Here is a 23,324-nt window from a genome sequence, read left to right on the forward strand (position 1 = left end):
TCTTTCAATACTTTTTCATTAATCATCTTAATAAATAAATAGCTTATATGGTTGATTTTCTAGACATAAAATCAAATTAATTTTTAAGAATATTTGTTTAAACCTTATCCTATGACTCTTTGCGAAAGTTTCATAGTATAGTTCATGATTTTAATTTTTTATAATTTGAATAATTTTATATGTCACTCTTATTTTTATAAATTGATATAAAAAAACTCTTCCTCCATTTATCAAGCATTCTTTCGAATCTTATGATTTTGTTAAATAAATTAGTTAACTAAGCTATTCCTTCGTTACCTAAAATTTTCCAAACATTAATAGGGGTATCTTCAAACCCTACACTTTTAGTTATTTTAATATTCTTTAATGTATCTTATACTTTATTATCTAAATTTATCAATAAATATATGATTATTAAATCTACCACTACTATTTATCATTAAATTTAAATACTATACGAAATATTTATTATATAATTTATAAAAATATTTGTTTACCTTTCTTTAGTCTCATTATATAATTTATATAATTTATAATTTATTCTTCAATCTTTGTGTTTAATGTATCTAATATTATCTAAATCCTTACACTTTCTTTTTCTAGTTTTAGTAATTCAATATAATATTTTTCACCATCTTTGCTACCTAATTTATTATAGAAATTATCATAAGCTTTATTTCTTACAATACTAATCTTTTTTAACTTTTTTAATTATTTAAATCTTTTCTTATTTTTATAATTATACTAATCTTTAAAATATAATCTTTTAATAAAAAATATTTTTTGAATTTCATTGTATCGTCACCAACTCTTATAAGTAATTAAATGCTCATATCTTTTTTTTAAGTGAGTATTTATAATTATATGATCATATAAAGTTATAAAATCTAAAATTATATTAATATCTTCCTTTTTCTCTCTACCACCAAAGCTCTTATGCACATGTTTATATTAATTATATGTTTTTCCTATATGATCATTCAAATCTCTTTTAATTATAAATTTTTTGATTATAGGCATTGTTCGAATGATATCATCTATGCTTTCCTAAATTCTCTTTTGGTTTCATCATCCAATTTGACTTTTGGAGTATAAGCACTAATTCAGAACATTTTATTTTAAAAAAATTAAAATTAAAATTTTATCTCTATATCTTTTTACATCTATAATATTACTCTTAAGATCCTTATTAATAATAATTTCTATGTTATTTCTATGTTTAACATTTTTAGTATATCAAATTTTAAATCTAGTACTATTAATCTTTTTAGATTTTTCTCTATTCATTTAGTCTCTTAAAAAAATAATATTTATTCTTCTTCTAATGATAGTGTATCAATTCTAATTTGATTTCTTGAAAGTATTTTTATATTTTAAGTTACTCATATAATCCATTGTTATTGAACTGATTTTTTTACTCCCATTGATCTAAAATAATGAGATAATGAACCAACTTCTAGTCTATGTTTACAATTTAGGATATTTAGACGGTGAAAATATCTCATGTCATTTTCGGATGAAGACTTAGTTATATATTGAAATTGGTAAAGATCTATATTCTTAAGATTTAATATATATATATATATATATTTATTTTGAGTTTGGGATTGACATTAATATATATATATATATATATATATATATATATATATATATATATCTCTCTCTCTCTCTCTCTCTCTCTCTCAAAAGCATTGCGAAACGAGTGACACCGTTGAACGGATCAGACTGCCCGACATCGCAATAACAACCATTGATTTTTTCTGTAGTTCGGATCGAGATCCGATACGCTGTGAAAGGATCCGAAATGCAAGCGGTTCGGATCCGTTCGTCTCCGTTATGTAGCTAAAGGTTCTCGGCTTCGTCTCGGGAGCTCCCATGGCGGCGACTACGACGACGGCGACCACCAATCCTCTCCCCAAATCCGGAGCCGTCTCCAAGGGCTACAACTTCGCTTCCTCTTGGGAGCAGGTAACCCGATCTCCAATTCTTGATTTCGCCACCCCTCGCAACTCCTGACCCCCATCGATCCATATGTCCGATATCTTGGAGTGGATCTGCGAGTTTGGCATCAGATCTAGTCCGGTAGGAGTACTAAATCCGCTGTTCCTTGTCTTTGCATCCTTACCCGCAGAATGCGCCCCTCACGGAGCAGCAGAAGGCCGCGATCTTGGCGCTTTCCAATGCTGTCGCAGAGAGACCCTTCCCTCCTCATCTGGTGAGTGTTCGCGAGAAGCTATGTCGATTTTCTTTTCTAGCTCTCTAGATCTTATTGCGTACTCTTTAGGTGGATATATCTGAGTCTCTCTGATTTTTTGGTACGTGGATTCGATTATGAAATCTGAACGACATTTTAGCCTCTTTGGGTTCGGATTTTCTGTTCATCTTTCTGTTTCATCTCTGGCAAGTGAGTGTTCTTGCCCTGAATAATATCATTTGTTTTCCTTATGATCCCAATTGGATTTGTTGCAGTCTCAGGAGCAGATTCCGGGTGGTAGTGGCGCATCAGCTTCGCCCCAAGATTCTACTTTGGAGGATTCAGGAGCTATAGATGCTGTTTTGGTCAACACTCACCAGGTTTCTTTACTCTTGACTGCGATGTTAATCAGAAAGATTTGAACGTAAAATCCTATATGATATTCTTTTTGTGCAAGAACATTAAAGATTTGTAAATTCAACAAGTTGAAACATTCTAACCCATTAAACAGGAAGTCCAATGCATTATTCTGACTCCTTTGCTAGGGTAGCCTCTTAGTAAGAGCTGTCTTTTTATTTCTTCTAGCGCATCTTATTGATTTCGAGAAATAACTTGACAATCTGCACTAGAGCTGTTCTCCTGTTTGCTTTAGGTAGAATCAAATTTATTATACAATATATACCCTTTCCATCTCCAATGAATATGCCATTACTTTCTTGTAGATCACAAACAATGCTATTTTGTAGTGACCTGTAATTATATGAAAACTTGAAGCATTCATGGACAATCTGTACTTTGTTGACTCCACCCAACTATGATGTGATGTTGCTTCTCAATTTGTTCCTTTTTGGATGTTCTCAACTAATTCATGCCAACCATTGAAAAAATGAAAGACATTTAGAAAGAGGGACTTTTTCTTGAAAAAAAAAGAGTGTTTTTCAGTAAGATTGGCCGCTTCGGACCTCAAGTCTTCTTATATATTCTTGCACTGGGATACCTGCTCAGCAGCAGGCCTTCCTGCATCACCCAACAGAGATGGAGCCTCTGGAGCCAGCATCCTGTCATGGAGCACCTTTATAGAGTCCACCACCAGTTGTACTAGGCAATCTCTCAGCTCTTTGTTGGCAGCCAATAGCATGTTAATTGAAATCCATAATGGCTGTGGTAAATCCTTGTGCTGTATTGGAACTACTAGACTTTGAAAGTCAAAAGCCGAAATTGAAGAGCTGCACAGGATAGGGAGAGGTTCAGAATGAGGCTTCACTAGCAGACAGATGTTTTCTCCCCCAGACATGATTTGGGGATTTCCCTCGCTAAGACAAATTCCTTCTTTTTGTTCTTCTTGTTCTTTGCCATAATGCCCATTCTGGTACTCCCTGTAGTCCCCCTCAGGGGGAGGCGGGCAGTTGCCTAGCTATACAATTTGACCAATTGAACCCTCACCAGATCTCATCCGGGAAGAGGATGCTTTCTATGGGAAAATAAAATAGTGGGTTATAATCTCAACTAGGTGATCCACTACTTATGTTCAATTAGTGCTTCAATCAGTTCGATAGAATTAAGGATAATTACTGCTGTAACTTATCTGACAGAGTTATCTTTGATAACCTCTTTAGAGGTGTAAAATTTTCATACTACGTCAACAATTCTTGTTCATGTTCTTGAATGGTTGCAGAAACAATGGATATATTTTTTTATTTGAATAAGAAATTGGTCTGCTTTTCATTCTTGTCACCCAAAACAGTAGTCAATGATAGGCAATCAGTTCAAATCTTCTCATTTTTCCAATTTGAAGAGTAGATACATCCTTGTCTGATTGATGTTAACTTAGGTTCAAGCTTTGTTCTACAAGTGAATATGATTTTCTGGCTTTCTTAATGATGGAGGAGGTTTCATGATTTTCGAGTATGATCCTTTTACTTTCCTGAACTCTTCATCTTACTCTCACATCTTGACCATATCAACCTACTATCATAGTAACTTTGATTTAATGGGTTATAAATTACAAGGAAAAATTGCTCAAAACTAAAATACTAGTGATAATCCCATCAAATCATATATACCAACACAACTCTGCATCCACTTTTATTGTGGGACAAATCAAGGCCATGTCATTCTTTACTTAAAGGCTTAACGTTCTTGTCAAGGGCTAATTCATATAAAACATAGTTCAAAGTTGATCTCTGATATTGAGCTAGCCCAAGAAGCACCATACTTACATGTGTTGGCTATGTAGAGGCAAGTTGCTCAACACTAGTTATAACGACAAACACCATCTTATGAACCTAATATTCCTTGATTCAAAACATCATACAAACTTGTTCAAGAACTACTCGAGAATTAAAGTTAGTAATTTCTTGTTGATTACTTGTTGATCTAATCTTTCAAGTGCATCAATGTACTAGACGATGTTGCTAATTAGTATGTGATAATTTGTTTCTTGAGTCAAATCTCTATTTGGCTCATGCTTTAACCTTATCAAACTGATATTGGGAGTTATATTAGGAGTGGGTTGAGAAAAACTGTTTTTTCTTCTATTTCTGTGCATTCAGAAAAACTGTTTCTATTTCTATGCAAAATGAAATGTTGTGGATTGAGATACACACATTTCCTTCCACAGTTTCAATAATGGACTATTGACATATAATACAAGTGAGAGGGTGCTCGTTGCTTTTTTTTTTCCATTTTCTGTATCAATTCACTGTTCATTGTTTTATCCTTGAGAGGATTTGTTCATTACTTAAATCTATATATTTTTTTTATAGTTCTACAAATGGTTTTCAGATCTTGAATCGGCTATGAAGTCTGAGGTTGGTACAAACCAGTTGCTTTGCAGTTAGCCAAAATTAGATAGTTCCATGCGCTTCAATGAAATTACTTATGCTTTAATTGTGTAACAGACAGAAGAAAAATATCGTCTATATGTGAATACATTGGTGGAACGTGTTCAGATATGTGATGAAATTCTTCAGCAGGTAAGTTTATTCTAGATCATTTGGTGTGTATACACTCTCTGTTCTGCATATATTGACAGGAATTTCTAAGTATCATGACTGGTTGACCTGCCTTATCAGGTGGATGAGACCCTCAATTTATTCAATGAACTTCAGTCACTGCACCAGACTGTTGCCACAAAGACAAAAACTTTGCACGATGCATGTGATCGATTAGTATGTGCTCCAACCTATTGTTCCGATTGCCTGTGGCTCACAATTAATATCTGATAACTATTTGTTTTAAGATTATACATTTTTCTTGCAATGAGACTGTGCTTTCCTAGATTATAGTCAAATTATCACATCTCAAAGTTGCCAAAACAGTGCCAAACTTTGATGGGATGTTGACATGCTTCATGTCAAAACTTTTGTACATGGTTAGTGTAGAGTCATCCCATCAAAATGTAAGCTATGATTCATATCGAATTTGATATTCTGCTACTTGAAAGGGCAAACTATGACACACCAAGTAAGGTTAGAGTGTTATGCCAGCACATGTCAAACATGGTGGCATGCTGTGAAATTAAAAAACATGCCTAGAGATGTTGGTTTCATGCTAAAATGCTGTTAAATGTCAAAAGGTAAGCTATGATTTATAATGAATTTGATGTTCTGCTACTTTAAATGGTAATCTTTGGTACACCAGTAAGGTTGCTCCATTGTTGGCATTATACTTGTTGTTGAAGCACTCCCACAAATTAATTGATTAACATGGTTGTTGGCCAATGTATTTTCAATTTCGTTCTCCTGCGTGAGTTGTATGCTTGTATGCTGTCTGATGACCAGTAATGCTAGGTTTTAGTGTTGCAAATTGACAGTGATTACTGAAATCAGCCAATGCATTCTAACAAGCTTTTTCTTATTTCTTATGATACTATAGTTGATAGAAAAACAAAGATTGATTGAGTTTGCAGATGCGCTCCGCAGTAAGCTCAACTACTTTGATGAACTGGAGAATGTAAGGTTTGATATCTATGTTCTTTATATTATTTGTTGTTTGTGATCATTATATTTTTTTCCTTGGTATATTTTTTAAACTTTCTGCCTGTATTGTACCCATTTTAGCAACATAATTTAAATAAGCATGATTCTCTCTCTCTCTCTCTCTCGCTCTCTTTGTTATGTGCTTCTCCTTTTCTTTTTGGTCCAAACCAAGCCGACCTTTTGTGGGATTCATGTATCAGTTTCTTTGCACTTGTTAACCCAGCTTAGACTATAATGTATAAGGCTGTAGGCCTAGTATATGAGAGGCTAATTCGTAAGTAGCATGTATAGAATAAGTACTAGATTGCCGAATCTATATGTACCCTGCTGGCTGGAATTGGTTAGAATTGTTCGGGAATATACTGTGCATTATTGCACTCTTCTTGATGCTTGTCAATGTTGTTTAGGATACTAAAAACCAGGGTTCGTCATATCGAGATGTACCACTTGGTACGGGTGGAATGTACTAGTCCGACAAGGGACCGATACATGGACTGTCCTATATTGGGCGGTACACATAACATGACCTTATATCGGGCGATATGGGGTCTATTCTAGTCGGTAACGGTCGAAATCCGACTGTTACTTGCTTGTACTAGTTAGTAACAATTATATTTCGATTATTACCGATAAAGGGCTGAGATTGTCTTGTTTCAAATGGTCAAATAGTTTCTAAACCTTGTCTTCCCTCTTCTTTAAACTCATTTCACTCTTTTAAACTCTTAAACTCTCTCAAACTCTTTCTCACTTATCTCTCTCTCATTCTCATATTTTCACTCTCTTAAACTTAACAAGGCTGCGATTTGTGGATTTGATTAAATTTGGAAAGCTAATTTAGGAAAATTAAGAAGAAGAACACTTTAATAGGAACTAGAGACGCCCAACCGTCACAGTCGTTTGCCAGTGTGCAAAGGCAAAAGGAAAAGGGGAAGGCAGTAGCATCAACACTATTGGAAAGAATCGAGTTGAGCTACGAGATACCTTCTTAATCGCATTCAACAACCTACTCAATCCAGAGACATGGTAGCGATGTGGACAACAGTACCTCGATCGATGATGGTGGTGACGCCGAGGAGTCGATGGTCTCGTTTACACAATTTGAGGGTGGTGCATGGATCGAGTAGTATTTTAAACATGCCACCCAAGATTCAAATCATGGAGCTCAACGAGGTACTGATCAAGTTTATACACGGAAGGGGAAGGGGAAAGAGAAGTCAGTGGATGATTTTGAGCAGATGAGTTAGAGCCTTCACGGTATAGACACAGAGTGAAGCTCATCGTATTCACAGTCGTTGTATTATGGAGAATTTTATGGTTAACAACAGTACGATAATAGTTGGTCATTCTTCTCCAAGTAGCAGTATAGTGATCGATCTTATGATATGAAGCGACTGATTAGTGATGAAAGTAGAAGTTCTGATATTATCTATACTTCGCACAAATACATACCACAATCGTCCTTGCCTTAGGAGCCACTTCGGACACATATGGTTCAAGACGATCAAACTATGATCATCACTAGATTAATGCACCAATGACATACGTTGTATCAGACTATCAGTATACTATGTCGTTTGATCAATTTTAGAATTGGGTTCGATAAATATATTAAATTGATATACAAATACATAGGATTGACTATCAAGGACCTTGATCCACCACCCATGGAGTTGTTCTTTTTGGTGGTGGAACCAAGTATATCCATATATTGATTATTTAATTCATTTCAATATTAAAGTTTAAGTTGTTTAAAAAATAATCTAACAATTTAAATAATTTCTTTGTAGATAATTCAATATTAACAGAAGGACGGTCTGGAACGTACTACAAAGCTATTTCTCGAAGCTTGAAAAAGATGTGTTACTATTCTTGTATCAACATATAGTACATCAATACGCCTCCCCAAAAAACTTTTACTTCTAATGAAGTCTCAACGTATTGTAGGTTGGTTAAAAACTCTTAGGTATCCCAAGGAATCCAATTTCGAGTACTGGATCCATGCTGGTCCATGTTTGGCGGATAGGTAAGGGTCCAGTCTATTCTGGCATACTAACACATGGTATGCTGGGAGGAATTTGTTTCTTTTTGGGGGGGTGGTGGGGGTGGGGGAAGAAGAAGGAAGTGGAAGAAGGGAGGAGGAGGAGGAAGAAGAAGCAAGCAAATAAAGAAAGAAGAAGAAGGGTAGGAGGAGGACAAGAAGGTGCATATCAAAATGATCTAGATTAAACAACTTATTTTTTATTTCTTTGTCAGATGATTGGAACATTTTTGAATCAAATGAGTAAATTCATTATCAGCTTGTGCTGATGCAATCTGACCAGACCTAATTTAGATGCACATCTTTTAGGTTTAGGGACAAATTACTGGTACTTCTGAATGCATGTGTCCAACCTTGACATCATTCATATCACTGATCCCATTAAAATAAAGGCATTGATGACCCACCACTTTTCTGAATTGTTTGTATAGTTAACATTTAAAATTTACACTACTTGTGATATACTTGCAGAGTTTTTTGTTGGTCTTTTGCCGTCTCTGATGATCATACAGACTGACCTTTATGCCAGCAGTGGCATTTAAATAGATCCATTTAATTTAGTCTGTCTCTGATCTAATATTTTGAATGATTCTATGTACATGAGAAACGTTTGATAAACAATGAGTTTTATTAGCTCATCTTAATATGCCTTTTCACATCTTTCTTGGAAGTGATCATTTTTATTCTATGCACCATGGATCATGAATTCCACATGTTGGCTTTCTATGCTGAAGTCCACATGGATAATCTTTTATTAAAGTGTGTAGCCTCTGCTTTTTATAGGTTTCTACCAATTTCTATTCTTCAAACATGAGTATCAGCAGTGTGGAGTTTCTTCCTTTATTGAAGCGTCTTGATGACTGCATCTCGTAAGTGAATAAAATCACTCTAGTTTTTCTGATGTTTGAAAAATCTGCAAATTTTGGTCTTATGTTAACATTCTTCAAACTAGGTATGTTGAGAGTAATCCACAGTATGCAGAATCCGGTGTCTACTTGGTGAAGTTTAGACAGCTTCAGGTGCATGATTATTTTATGTTTTTAACTTCTTTCATAAATTTTTGCATGTCCTTCAATTCACTGTAAAGGATGAAACTTACTAGCTATTATGTTGTTCTTTCTACAGTCTCGAGCGTTAGGTATGATCCGCTCTCATGTGCTTTCTGTTCTTAAAAGTGCTTCTTCCCAGGTAAAATATTTTCTAGGTGTTCCTCGCTGCTTGCTGAGGTAAATTGATACAATCTGTACCTTATCAACTGCAATTTAATTTCACTGCTCTAGGTTCAAACTGCTATTCGAGGGAGTAGTTCAAGCAAAGCAACTGTTTCAGAGGGTGTGGAGGCATCAATTATTTATGTTCGCTTCAAAGCAGCAGCAAGTGAGGTATATGTAACCTATTTTTCAGCTTTAATGGTGGTTTAGGTTGTTAGACTGCAAAGATCGATGGAAGAAATCAAACAGAGCCGTGATAAGGAATTTATATTTGTTGAAATAACCAAATTCCAAGTTCCAACTATGGGGTTCCCTGTTCATATAATGATCGGGTCATTGAAACTTTTTGTCAGATATATTGCTATTTGTTGTGAAGACAAAAATTAATAAATATTTAATGTTTACAGCTGAAGCCAGTACTGGCAGAAATTGAGAGCAGAACTTCTAGGAAAGAGTATGCTCAGATTCTTAAAGAATGCCACAAACTGTACTGTGAGCAGAGGCTGTCCTTGGTAATTTCATGATGCTGGCATTATGTGCTAAGTTTCAAATTAGTCATAAGTATGCTCAGATGTTGCATGCATGCCATTTAGGTGAAAGGTATCGTGCAACAGAGAATCTCAGAGTTCTCAAAGAAAGAGCCCTTGCCATCATTGACTAGGTCTGGATGTGCATACCTAATGCAGGTGATAGATATATATTCTTCTTTTTTCATAAAATAATTCATCTAATATGTGTTTTAATTAGTATATTATAATACATTGAAACTGAAGTTTGTTGTTTTCATATAAATGCCAGGTCATCTCTGCCTCCTTATAGTCTTACATGATAGACTTACCAATATTCTGAAATTTTGTACATTACGTGAAAACAGTTCTTATGAGAATTTATCTTCATTTGATAGTAGCATAAAAGATCCTAGTGAATCATGGATTAAAGGAATCATGGATATGTGGACCACACTGCATCAATCTAACTACTTTACTGCCATTTAATAATATACACAAACTTTTTTTAAAAATCACTTTCTGGGCCAAGCAAAGCAAAGCAACTGTTTCAAAAAAAAAAAGAACAGAAAACACACAAACTTAAGCTAAATACACTAAATTTTACTTTTTTTTGTATTTCTCCAGTAACATACAACAGTATATCATACTGTAGCAATGGCCATATTACTCTGAGAGAGGACCACATTAGGTTAGCACCTGAGAGATTCAGTTCCTTATCTAACAAAATTGCCCTACATACATATCACTTGGTAGTGGGAAAAGATCCATTTAATTCCTGATAGTCGGGATCTTATGGCTTGTGAAACATACACTGCATGGTTGTATGCCTGTTTATAACTGTGCCTGTGCATTCCTTTCATTGAATCATCTACACTGCCAATCCTAGATATGAAAAATGAGGGATGCATTGAGCAAATGACAACTAGTACTCCAATATATGAGCATGGATCTATCCTAATTGTTGTTGTGGATATTGTTGTCTATATGATCATGGAAATACTGAGTCTTCTGTAATTTTTTACACAAGAAAGTGTCATTCGGAAGAGATGCTGATGAAGCATATGGCAGGTTTATGTGATCTTGCTATATGTTGATCATTAAACGTCAAGAACATTGAAAAGTATGAAATTCATTGGTTTCTACAAAGTTAAAATCCATGCACGTGTCCTGTCTTGGAAGTGGGTTTTGTGACAATGTGGACTAGAGGGAGAACTCTGAAGAATGTTCCATAGAAGACTTGAACAAATGTCAACCTTCTGAATCTGGTATCAGGCTCTGAATGCAACTGTAGGCAAAAAGGATGAACAAGAGACCTAAATGACTAACTAGTGGATAGGTTCTATCTAATGGTTGCAGTTTAGGTTGATTCAACCAGGTTGAATCCTCCAAGTTTCATATAGATCATCTAGAAGGCTGGAAAGAATGAGATTTAAAGGAGACATGTTCCTTTCAAAGGTACGAAACAATGAGCCAATGAAGCACATCCCTCCGCATGGTTCCTATCTGCAAAACATCAGAGATTTATTGATTACATATACATAACGTGAAATCTTTTGTCTGCGTCTATAGAGTTTTTATGCATTTTTTTTGCATACCACACATATGTTGCAGGTGCTGCTTGTGTGATTTTGCCTATGTAATTTTGTCATAAAATATGGGTCATTCCAGTCATGATATATGACTGATTTTCACATGATTATGCCTATAAAAATTTATGAGTTTGACTTGTGCTCTGATTTTTCATTGTTCATGAGATTCTTCTTCGAATTTGTTCTTTCTTTAAACAGTTGTGTTGTCAAATTACTTCCTTTTTTCCAGAGATAGTACTGTGAGTGTTTTAGTATTTTTGTTTTGGTTCCACAAAAATTGACATATTCTGACATGGGATGGTATTATTTGCAAATTTCCAGGTTTGTCAGTTTGAGCACCAACTTTTTGAACACTTCTTTGCATCATCTTCAGCTGATGTCTCAAGTTTGTCTCCTTTAATAAATCCTTTGTAAGTGTTTTTCTTTGCCTTCTTCCTTTGCATCATCTGCAGCTGATGTTTTGCTACATCTGATTATGGAGTAGGTAGGAGTTCAAGGCTTTAGGTATTTGTGAAACTATAATTTTGAGGATTAGGTGCAATTGGACATGAATATCATTCTTTTGGCCAGCAATGATACAGTAAACTTACTCTTAGTAGTTTCCAGGATCTGCACAAGATTAAATGCTCTATGAAAGTATGAATGCAGTTTGACAGTAGTTTATACATTGGGACAAATCTGTGTGATGCTTGTTACATGCAATTAACTTTATGATCTTGAAGCAGAGGACAAATGTTTGTGATGGTTGTTACATGGAATCAGCATCATGATTTATGATCTTAAGTTCTTAACTAACTTGTAAAGCTGGTAATTTCTTAAGGTCATTGTTATCAGGGATGTATGTTGGTAATTGATCATTATATCTTAATTGCTGATCTGCATCCTATCAGCTCATGTAATTTAATCTATAAATCTTTTCTTAGGCATTCTGGGGTCGAGGTTGGTATTATGCAACTTATTGATATGGGAGCTTGGATAATTAAAATATGAAGAAATGTTACAAGAATGCTTTGATGCTAACATTGTTCTATTCAGGGGAGTTTTGATCAACAGCATGCCTGGGCACAAGGTGCATGTGTCTTAAATTTTGTTCCCTCCCTTCAGATTTATAGGCTTCATTGAGACATGCCTTATATATGCACCTTTTAAGCTCCTTTGAGACATGCCTTATATAGAATGCTACCAAGGATGAGGGATGATTGCGCTCCTAAAATTCATTGTTTCATTATGCCCCTGAATAGTCCCTGATTTTTTAAAAGGCACGCTTTATCCTGCTAAACTGGAGCCAAGCAAATTGCCTCCCCACTCAGCAAACAAGCAAAGCTAAAAGAACATTTCTTCAATGAAAAGAGAATTCCAGCATCCATTACACCTTTTACTGGCCAATGTATTCTTACAAATTTATCTTCGAAATGCTTGGCTTGTTAGGCAATGACTAAGATAATGGATTGAAGCAATTAATGTATAGTGACTAGGATAATTGTGGCGGATGGGCACCCCTCAGGGCAACAAATTAAGGCTCTTTTTTTGCAACTCGGTTGACGAGATTAAGTCATGAAACTGTTTTATAGGGGTAAGGCTGCATAAAGTGACCATCAAGACCTGTTCTGTGGTCTGTGCCACTCTTTTCCTTACAGAGAGGCAATTAAGTTCATTCTTGGTAACAACTTCTAAATTGTATGCACAATGTTTTATGCTTTAAATGCTATATATGACTACTTGAATTCTTCAATTTGCATGCCCTATACCAGGCATTTGGATGTTATATTTCTTATGTTCTGTTGCAAATAATCTTCTATGTATGGAAAATGTGATAAACTTTTGGAACAAGATTCAATCAACTTAACTCTATTATCTTCACATTAGCCTTTGTGTATTTATTAATCTTTTCTAGATTTTGTCTTCATCCATTTTCATTGATGATCATCAATTTGAATTGTTTTGGTCTTTATACTTGATGTTTTATATTTGCTTCCTTTTCACATTATGATCTATGTAAACTTGGATTACTTTATGAGTCACTGGGGTTAGTTTTTGAAGAGCATATTACATAATGATATAAGATAATCTCATATATGGTAGTCTCTACTCTCTGTAATACTTCATTTAAATTGTGATTCTTGATATCTTAGGTATAATACTCAGTTGTCCATTTTGTTCAGAAATGCTTATTTTATATAATTGAAGTAGTTGATTTTTTTTTTGTCCATGCCTTATGCTTTTATTCAACTTTTGCATGTTTTTAAGATCCTTTCCACTTTTGTATCTTTGCTGTAAGAGCATGGTGATGGTATTAAATATGCAGGTCCACGTACTTGTATGATACACTGCGCCCTAAACTGATACATGAAGCAAATGTTGATTCTCTATGTGAACTTGTTGATATCCTGAAAGTTGAAGTTCTTGGAGAGCAGCTTAGTAGACGTGGTGAGTCACTTGCTGGATTACGTCCTACACTGCAACGAATTCTAGCAGATATTCATGAGAGACTGACGTTTTGTGCTCGGACACATATTCGTGAAGAGGTATTTTTATCAAAACTCATTTTCATACTACTGTGTTCATTTTGGCTCAAACTGAACTTCTTGGCTTGGATTCTCAGCTTACTGGTCTATTAACATGCTGTCATTGGGAAACTTTTCAACAATTGAATGGTGAAAAATTTTCGAACACAAGACTGAGACAATGCATTTATTTGGGTTTTTTATTAGTATGACTGCATAAATGTTTTTTGCAATCTTGGTAAAGTTCATAACATCAACATCTAATAATATGAATACCATGCAGAAATTAAAAATAAAAATAAAAATGATGAAATGATACAAGCAAATAAATGTAAAATGAAACAATATAAAATTAAACAAAATAATATAAATAATATTATGTCACAATAGAACATTATAAGTTACATTGATATAAAATGAAAAATAATATAAAATTAAAAAAAAGTTTAAATAAACTATAATGAAATATTATAGTAATATATTTATAATATTTTAAAATATGAAGTGATATAAGATATATTGAAAATAATTCTTTAACATATTGTTACAAGAATAACAACAACAAAGTCGAACGTTCTATTTTATTTTATTTTATAAAATAAAATAAAATAAAATAGATGGAAAACAGAAATAGCATAAACATAAAGTAACATAAATAAAAAACATAAAAAACAATATATCACATCAAATAATATAAAATCAGGTAGGATTTATCTAACACACATAATATAATATAAGTAATAAATAAAATGATATATGAAACTAAAAAATAAAACATGAAATAAAATAGTATAATATAACTCAGGTAGAAGATTATGTATGTATAGAAAACAATAACACAGGTAGAAGATTATGTATGTATTAAAAAATCAAATAATTAAAAATAACTTATAAATTAAACAAAAAAAATAAAAATAATATAAAAAAGATTTGATTCTGATTCCTACTTCTTGACAAATCAAGTTAACAAGAAAATGTTGTCTTGTATTTATGAATCAAACATGAAAGATTTGGTCATTTCCATTCAATTTCAGTTAAATTCGATTTTAATTTTAATTTCTGAGCACATAATAATGCCACCATAATTTTAAGTATTGTGCATTTGGTATAACTGATCATACAACAACATTAAGAAATGTTTATTATTTAAGATCTAAATTTATACAGTGAAATTTTTGTTTATGTTGTAAATTCTTGCAGTTGTCAACCCACCTCTATTGATCATATCCCATTTCTTGAAAGTACCTAGACTCAATCTTGACTAATTCACTATACTTCAAGAGAGCAACTAAAAAGAAAAAGGTTAATTATTTTGAGTTTGGCAATGAGGACATGAGAAAGGGAAAGAAATGTGATATCAACTAGGTGTTATCCAAGGTATGAATTTATCATTTGAAGGTCAGGTTATAGTTTACCTGTGGATTGGTTTATATTTTGCTGGTTTTTCAAGCAGAGGGAAACAATTAGTGTTGAATTGTGAATATCAATACTTGAGGAGTTGGGTTGTAAAGTGAAAATTGAAGGTCTTTTATGTAAATAACTTTATCTTTTTCTTCTATTTCTTTTTTCTATATGACATGATTTACTTTTTTCTTTTTTAAATGGTTCTATTGAGTTCACTCACAAAGTGTAACCATAAAAATTTGTTTAGTAAATGTCATCTTTTTCAAACATCAACTAGCTACTGTTCTTGAGTTATATTTTTTGTAGAACACATTACATGTCCAATTTTGGAGTAAAGCTTGCTGCAGTGCATAGATAAAGATTTATGTACTGCTACTTTCCCAAATTTTACAGCTCAACTAATTACCCTAATATTTTTATTTTTTTTTTATTTTAATGATATTTCAATCGTTATTAACCTTTGGCAGATAGCGAATTACCGTCCTTCTGATGAGGATCTAGATTATCCTGCAAAACTCGAGAAATCTGTTGATATGACTTCAAGCACCAGTGTATGCAACTTCTCCTAGTAGTCTTTTTCTCTCTTTATTTAAAAGCTATATCTCAGTGTCTTAAAGATATGCTTGGCTTTGATTAGTACATTCAATTTTTAAACTTCTGCAAAAGGCTTTGTTTGGCAGCGTTTATTTGGATAGAGTTTTCATTGCATAAGTTTTATAATAGTCAATTGAATGCTCTGTTCTTATTAGCTGCTGCTATTTTCGGATTCAAAGTATATAATACCATGTTTAATAGGCAGTATGCCATGTAGTTTTGATTTGGATATGGTCTTCATGCATAAGTTTTTTTATATTAAAGGGTGACCCACAAAGTCACTTCTGATGAAGTAGAAAAGAAATGTGTGCTGCACAAAATATCTGGTAATAATTTTGATTTTATCTTTTGTTGGATGCTTTGCACTATTAACTAGTAGACATGTCCCTTTTTATTTTAATCTGGATTATTACAGTTTTGCTAATGACTCTGGCATATTCTTTTTTATATATATCAGGTTGATGATACCTCTGACATTTTTAAAACTTGCTATCCACCACTGGAAAAAACAGTATCATGCATCTCAAAGTTATATCATTGCTTGGAACCTGCCGTTTTTACCGGTCTAGCTCAGGTATTTGATTTGCTTACATTTTTACCTTTTATTTAGATATAATTTATGGAGCACTCTATCAGCATATATGTATACATCAATGTAACATATTTAATATTATTTTCTCTCTTCAAAATCTTTTTCAGGAAGCTGTAGAATTTTGCTCAATATCTATTCAGGTTGGTCAAGTTATTTATAATGAATTGTCAGAAAGTTATATATTGAATGAAGCTTACTGAAAGTGATGCTCTAAATATACAACACGTGCATGTTCTTGGTATTTGTGTTGTTGTTCTTGTAGGAAAGTATACAATTTTGGAGAAGAAAATTTACTTGGAGAAGGTTGGATTTAGTTTAAATGTGCTAGATTAAATATTCATTAGGTAACAACCACCAAGTAAATTGCAGTATTCATCTTTTCATGGTTGATAGTTCACATTTCCAATTCTCTGTGAGCAATTAATGCCGAATCTTTTGTAATGTTTTCCATTCCATTCACTATGAAGCTTGAATTCTCGAAGTTCAGAATATGCTGATGTTACTTTCAAGCATATATATTCTGAATTTTAGATAAGTTATCTTGGGGCGAAGTTTGATGGTAAGAAATTAAAATGTTTCTTTTTATGTGTATTTGAAAAAAAGGTTGATTTATGTTATTTTACTGGTGACAAGTGTCACTGTAACTTTCTACTTTTCCTGTGACCTTCTGAATCAAACATTCTTTTGTTTCTAATCTTGTTAATTGGGTCTGCTGAAAAAATGAACCATGAAAAGGAATTAGCATTCAAAATCAATAATCTATTTAACACTTTAAAACTCATATTCGATTTTCTTTAATTGTAATAAGTAATCTAGTGTGCAATATTTATAAACTAATCATAATCTTGTAGGATGATGACATTGTTTTTCTTTTATCATACAATTGTTTTCGTCTTTTATCTTCATTGAAGGCTTTAATGTCTTGATAGTCTAGGGTATATTTGAGCGCTCTAATAACTAAAATTTCCCAACTATGTTACAGTGAAAGGATCACTACCAGTCGATTGTAGTTAGTATTCTACTAGTCCACTTGGTTCAGGAAATCTGGTCCTTCGTATTTTCATCCGGCAAAAGATAATCTTTATCAGTTATCTGTAGAACTCACATGCAATATAGGACTATCTCTATGAACTGTTTTGTTCAATAATCCTTTTTGGTTTCTTCTGAAAATCTTCATCTAGTCATCCTCACTAAATAAACAAAAAAGAAAAATAACAAAACAAAAGAGGAATCGATAATAGGGTTGCTGAGTTTTTCGTATTTCAATGCATCCAGTTATCCGAAAGTGTAAGCCCTTCTGTCTTCTTTTTGATTCTCATAAGCATTCCTCAAGTCAACCGCTTTTATATCTAATAGCATCAATTTTATGAGAGAAGCAATAGAGAAATTGATAATTGGGTTGCTGAGTCTTTCCTTTTTTTGATGGTTCCAGTTATCTGAAAGTGTAAGCCCTTTGTCTTCTTTTTCATTCTCATAATCATTCCTCAAGTCAACCGCTTTTATATCTAACGGCATCAATTTTGTGAGAGAAGATTGTGTTCAATAGGAGATTCCTTTAAGGCGAAAGTATGAGTTTGCTTTTGCCTAGCTTGATTCTCGTTTCCTCTGATGGGGAGAATGTTTGGCAATGTTGCAGATTAGACCCAAAGAAAAATAAAATAGGCTTGTGAACAATTTACTAAAATGGAACTGGAACACTGTTGTTTGCACCATGGAGCATGCCTTGGTTGCTTGCACAAAATAAACTATGTTAGGACAGGTTTCTCTTTTCTTAAAAAACAACTATGTAATCATAATTAAGGAAGCCTCTTAAAAGTGCAATGCATGAAGCTTTTTAACTGCAGCATAGTGGCCTATGTGCATTTCACGTATGTATATGAAGCAGAATATCTGCGGGGGTGAGAGGACATTTTAAATTCTTGTGCTATCATGTGATCTGTTCTTAACTGCTTTATTGATATATTTGTATCAGAATGCGAGCAAATCTATATCAAAGAGATCATCCCCAATGGATGGGCAACTTTTTCTTGTCAAGCACCTTCTTATATTGAGGGAACAGGTGGGCAACATTTTGCATTGTCTTTCTTCATGTAAAAAGTAGCTGATATTGGCTTTTGGTGACACAAAAAAGGAAACTTATTGCAACTCAAATGTTTTGTAAATTTCAGATCGCACCATTCGATATCGAGTTTTCAGTAACTCACAAGGAGCTGGATTTTTCTCATCTACTGGTTAGTATAAGCTGAAACATTATGTCTCTTCGATTGTTTCATATTATGATTACTAATTTGTTCCCAGAATACTCTATCCATTTGGATAACTTAGTCATAAGAAATGGCCCAAACCCTGGATCTGTTTGTTACTTTTAAGGATCTAAATATCAATCAAACAGGTACCCAGTATTTAATGGTCCAAGGAACATTAGTGGACAATATAAGTCAGTCCCAGTTGGTATTTAACTTTTCTTCATAATTTTGAAGTGATATTAGGTGGTGCAAGTCGTTGTACCATTGGTATAAAATATTATCATATAAGGCTATCAAAATTGGTATTGAACCAATTTTCAAAAGCTTGGGTATTTTAGTCCATGTAGAATGATTTCAACGTTGTTTTCCACAATAAACTATTCATAAGTTATCATCTTTTGACAACACTGAACTTCTAAAAGATATGACAAATGGAAGTAAGCTCATAATATGCAGAGGGAGAGTATATTTTTTCTGGGTAAGGTATACTTTCTTTTCAATGTTGATATGGACACCTGCCATACATGCACAGTGAGATCACTCTGTTGCATCTAGATGGGGCTAGTTTCCAAAGGGTCCTTACAGATACCAATGTTGGTTTATGTATTTGTGTCATTATTTAAGTATTTCAACATTCATCATATTGGTGCCTATTAGTGAAGGCAATCCAGTAATGAAAGTTTATAAGGTTACTTATTTGAGCTAAAAAATGTGAGAAAAGGCAGTAATCATTTGATGTTTCTATTTGTAGTTGTTTGCAAAGTAGATAGAGAATATATAATGTTCCTTGGACTGGGACAAAGTTCAAAGAGTTGAAGATGACGTTAGTTGCATTGATATATTAATATGATAATTTGGGCCAGAGCTGTACACAACTGAAAAAGTAAGAAGGATTATTATCGTAATTTTGGGTCAGAGCCAATTCATTTTTGTTCCTCATTTCTGCATTTGCTACAAAGAGGAACCATTCTGTAGTGATAAAGGCTAACGATATTTTATGGCTTGAAGAAGTCGGGAGATAAGGCACAGTCCAAACAAACAAGACGAGTGAGGTATTTAAATAAAAAATAATTGGACATATATCTGGTAGTTCACCTTGTCAATGATAGAATAATTTATCTAGTAGTGGATCATTGATTATGATGTCATCGATAGTTTAAATCTAAAAGAGGTATAACTGAACAGCAGGAAAAGGGGGAAATTTTAGAGAGAAAATATCTATGTTGAAATAGATAATACTCAATTAGTGATTGGTAGCTTGCAGTTAACTCTAGCTGCACCTTGTAGAAAGCATCATTCATGAAGACACTAGGAGAGGTTTTGGTTGTAACGGTTGTATTTGCTGGAACACAACATAAACTATATTATAAAGGAAAAACAGTAAATTATCCTCTTGGATGGTCTTGGTGAAGTTGCTAGCTTATGATAAAAATACAGTTGAAATAAAGGTGGTGTAACATGTTTTTGCCTTGTCTAATGCTTTGTTTATCTGCATGTAGCCATGTTTCATTTCTTAAGCTTGTTTTATATTGTGCTTTATGATTTTGGATTGTACTATAGTAAAACAAGAACTTCGATGTACCTTCCATTTTGAAGCAACCTTTTCTGTTAATAATTTTCAGGAGCATCTCAGGAGGATTCTCAGAGGTCAGTCCTCACTATTTGATTGGTCAATGTCAGCTTCGTTAGCCAGAACTTTATCTCCTCGGGTTCTCGAAAGTCAAATAGATGCAAAGAAGGTAAGTCTCTAATTTATCATATTCAATTTTCACTGTGCCGAGTAGTTTAGTACTTCAGTTTTATTTTATCTGAAGCATAATTGACTTTCAACTGAGTCTCAGATCTTTTAACATTTTTGTTGCTTAGATTAAGAAAGTACTACTATAGTTGCAACTAATGGATGTAACAATGATAGAATATGTACATTATATCAGAGGCATCTAAACTTTTCAGTCCGAATCATCTTATCCAATATGCACAGAGTTACAGCACTGGAATGAGTTGAATTCTGAAATGAACCTGGAAAATATTTCCTATTCACAATGTTAGAGTAAATTTTAACTACGTTCAGGGTGCTTAACTGAAGGTGGAATAGTTTTGTTTATTGGACAATTACCTTTGACGGTATGATTAAAAGAGCAATAATATTTTTTATGATCTCCAGAGTGGATTCCTATTCAATCTGTGTGGTTTAAACATATTAGTGCTCTGATGCATGTTTTTATTTGTTTCATCTTTCTGATTGTGAAATGTCTCAATATGCATTTTCATTGCCTTTGTTTGCTTTCTGATGCAACTCACATTTGGTTGAATTTTCTCTTGATTGCAGGAACTTGAGAAAAGCCTTAAAACTACTTGTGAAGAGTTTATAATGGCTACCACGAAGTTGGTTGTAGATCCTATGCTTTCATTTGTTGCAAAGGTTTTAGATCCTTAACCCTTATGCAGGTTCACAAGTTAAATATGCAATGAAAGATCTGCATATCTACACAATTTTCTTGCTCACTCACATGCACAAGCATCCGCATACAAACATATGCATACATGTGTTCTTGTTGCATCTTAATGTCAGTATAAAGTATGGGTAAACTTGGCTCCAGAGTTCTCTTTTTCAATGGAAAGTTTCTTGACTCCTAACTGGCTTCTGCTTTGCATCAAAACAGCAGTTTTACTTGCCTTGGTTTTTATACTTTCATTTAGGTTTCTCATTTTCTTCTGTTCATCAAACAAGGGTTTACTAGTGTCCAGGAAACTGATGTATAGAGCAGATTAATAATCAGAAAGACTGGTCTGTGATAATGTTACTTTTGTTTACCAGGTAACTGCTGTGAAAGTTGCACTATCGTCGGGAAATCAAGGGCAGAAGTTGGATTCTGTTCTAGCAAAACCCCTTAAGAGCCAAGCATTTGCTGCTCCTGATAAAGTGGCTGAACTAGTTCAAAGGGTATGCTATAATATGCAAAGCCAAACTGTGGTTTTTGTTTCGTGCTAATAACGTGAGCTCCTATATGAACAGGTAGCAACAGCTCTCCAGCAAGACCTGCCCAGAGTAATGATGAAAATGAAGCTATATTTGCAAAACCCGTCGACTAGGATGATTTTGTTTAAACCCATCAAGTGAGTTGCTTAACTATTAAACTGATTGCAAAAAATGAAATGGTCAGAATGCATCTTAAATTCTTTACCTGCTTGATTGGTTAGAAATATTATAAAAATATATAGGTATGTAGAACTTCACATTGCTGGTCTATAAGTTTTTTCTTTTTCTCTTTATGTTTTAGGCCTAGGCTGGTCACTTTTTATTAACATATAATAAATTCTTATTCTGTAAGCTGTATGTGGATGTCTATTAATGTAACGTTACGTGGAACCTAAGTTCTTGTTCTTTTATTTTCTCCTTCGTTCTGTTGGCTGCAATCTTTGATATTGTCATTCTCAGAATGCTAATGCTACTTTGAATGGAGAAGCTCGGTTATTATTATTTGGAAAAGTGCAAGTGTGACGTGATACTGATAGAGGCCAGGTGGACTTGGAATTCTTACTTTATTTTTTTTTTCTACTGTTCTGCAGGACAAACATACTTGAAGCCCACTTACAGCTGCAGACACTGCTAAAATCTGAATATTCCACTGAAGAAATAGAAAGCATTGGCATGGTCACAATACAAGATCTGGAAGCTCAACTCGATGGCCTTATTTAGACCCAACAATGTTTTGGTGTCCCATGTCTTCTTAGATCATGTAAGCACTTGCTTTGGGCCTTTTTTTTTGTTTTTGTTGTTGCATGTCTTCTGGAAATTGAATGCATCATGAAATGTGTTTGATACTATTGATTAACCCAGAAAAGCAGATGCTGCTACTTACGCATGCATCATTCTTGGTAGACATAAAATAATTTGTTAATATTGTTCAATATAAGTTTTCTGAAAGAGCATCAAAGGAGGGATATGTTTGAAGAACCCCATTGTTTAGAGCAACACCTAATGCAGCATTAAAATTTATGATAATACCATTTTTTAGATTTGGGAGAAAAGATTAGAAGTAACTAATGTCAAATAGCTATGAAGGGTCAGTCTGGTAATATGTTGTTGTTACCCAACACAATATTTATTAAGGGTCAGCTCAGACTTATGAGTTAATCATCATCAATTTACTTAAGATTGTTATGCTTGTTTTTAGCATATTTATTTATATTATGGCTCGTCATGTTAAAATGCTCTAATTTATTTTCAAAAAATAACATATTAAAAAAAAAATAGAACTATAAAAAAGAATGTGAATTACCCTTCCAAGCTTGAATCTTCCTCAAAAGACTAAAATAAATTTGGATTAAGGACTTGTATACTTTGGATTACCATCAATTTTAATTTCCATAAATAAGAATCCTTTATTGATTGCAGTTTATACGGACGGATACACAGCCATAAGTTTAGTTGTGCCAACAACCGAAGCCTTCGATCT

At 33.5% G+C, this 23,324-nt stretch overlaps 1 protein-coding gene across 1 annotated transcript; it reads left to right on the forward strand.

Annotated features, from left to right (window-relative positions):
* The first annotated feature begins 1,816 nt into the window (after window positions 1-1,816).
* On the forward strand, window positions 1,817-22,827 carry LOC135637737 (conserved oligomeric Golgi complex subunit 3-like). The gene is made up of 25 exons (XM_065150493.1): window positions 1,817-1,971; window positions 2,135-2,218; window positions 2,473-2,577; window positions 4,963-5,007; window positions 5,098-5,172; window positions 5,272-5,367; window positions 6,074-6,151; window positions 8,999-9,084; window positions 9,168-9,234; window positions 9,341-9,403; window positions 9,496-9,597; window positions 9,834-9,938; window positions 10,020-10,112; window positions 11,846-11,934; window positions 13,830-14,049; window positions 15,900-15,983; window positions 16,484-16,600; window positions 16,726-16,758; window positions 18,591-18,677; window positions 18,787-18,849; window positions 20,487-20,603; window positions 21,194-21,286; window positions 21,683-21,808; window positions 21,881-21,981; window positions 22,435-22,827. The coding sequence occupies exons 1-25, from the start codon at window positions 1,879-1,881 to the stop codon at window positions 22,562-22,564; spliced, it is 2,352 nt and encodes a 783-aa protein (XP_065006565.1). The 5' UTR covers window positions 1,817-1,878; the 3' UTR covers window positions 22,565-22,827.
* The last annotated feature ends 497 nt before the right edge of the window (window positions 22,828-23,324 follow it).

This window comes from Musa acuminata, chromosome BXJ3-5, assembly GCF_036884655.1.
Source record: "Musa acuminata AAA Group cultivar baxijiao chromosome BXJ3-5, Cavendish_Baxijiao_AAA, whole genome shotgun sequence".
Lineage (NCBI taxonomy): Eukaryota > Viridiplantae > Streptophyta > Magnoliopsida > Zingiberales > Musaceae > Musa > Musa acuminata.

Coding starts and splice junctions, on each gene's coding strand:
- LOC135637737 (XM_065150493.1), top strand. CDS start 1,879: ATGGCGGCGACTACGACGACGGCGACCACCAATCCTCTCCCCAAATCC. Junction 16,601..16,725: donor TTTTTACCGGTCTAGCTCAG/GTATTTGATTTG, acceptor AATCTTTTTCAG/GAAGCTGTAGAATTTTGCTC. Junction 18,850..20,486: donor TGGATTTTTCTCATCTACTG/GTTAGTATAAGC, acceptor AATAATTTTCAG/GAGCATCTCAGGAGGATTCT.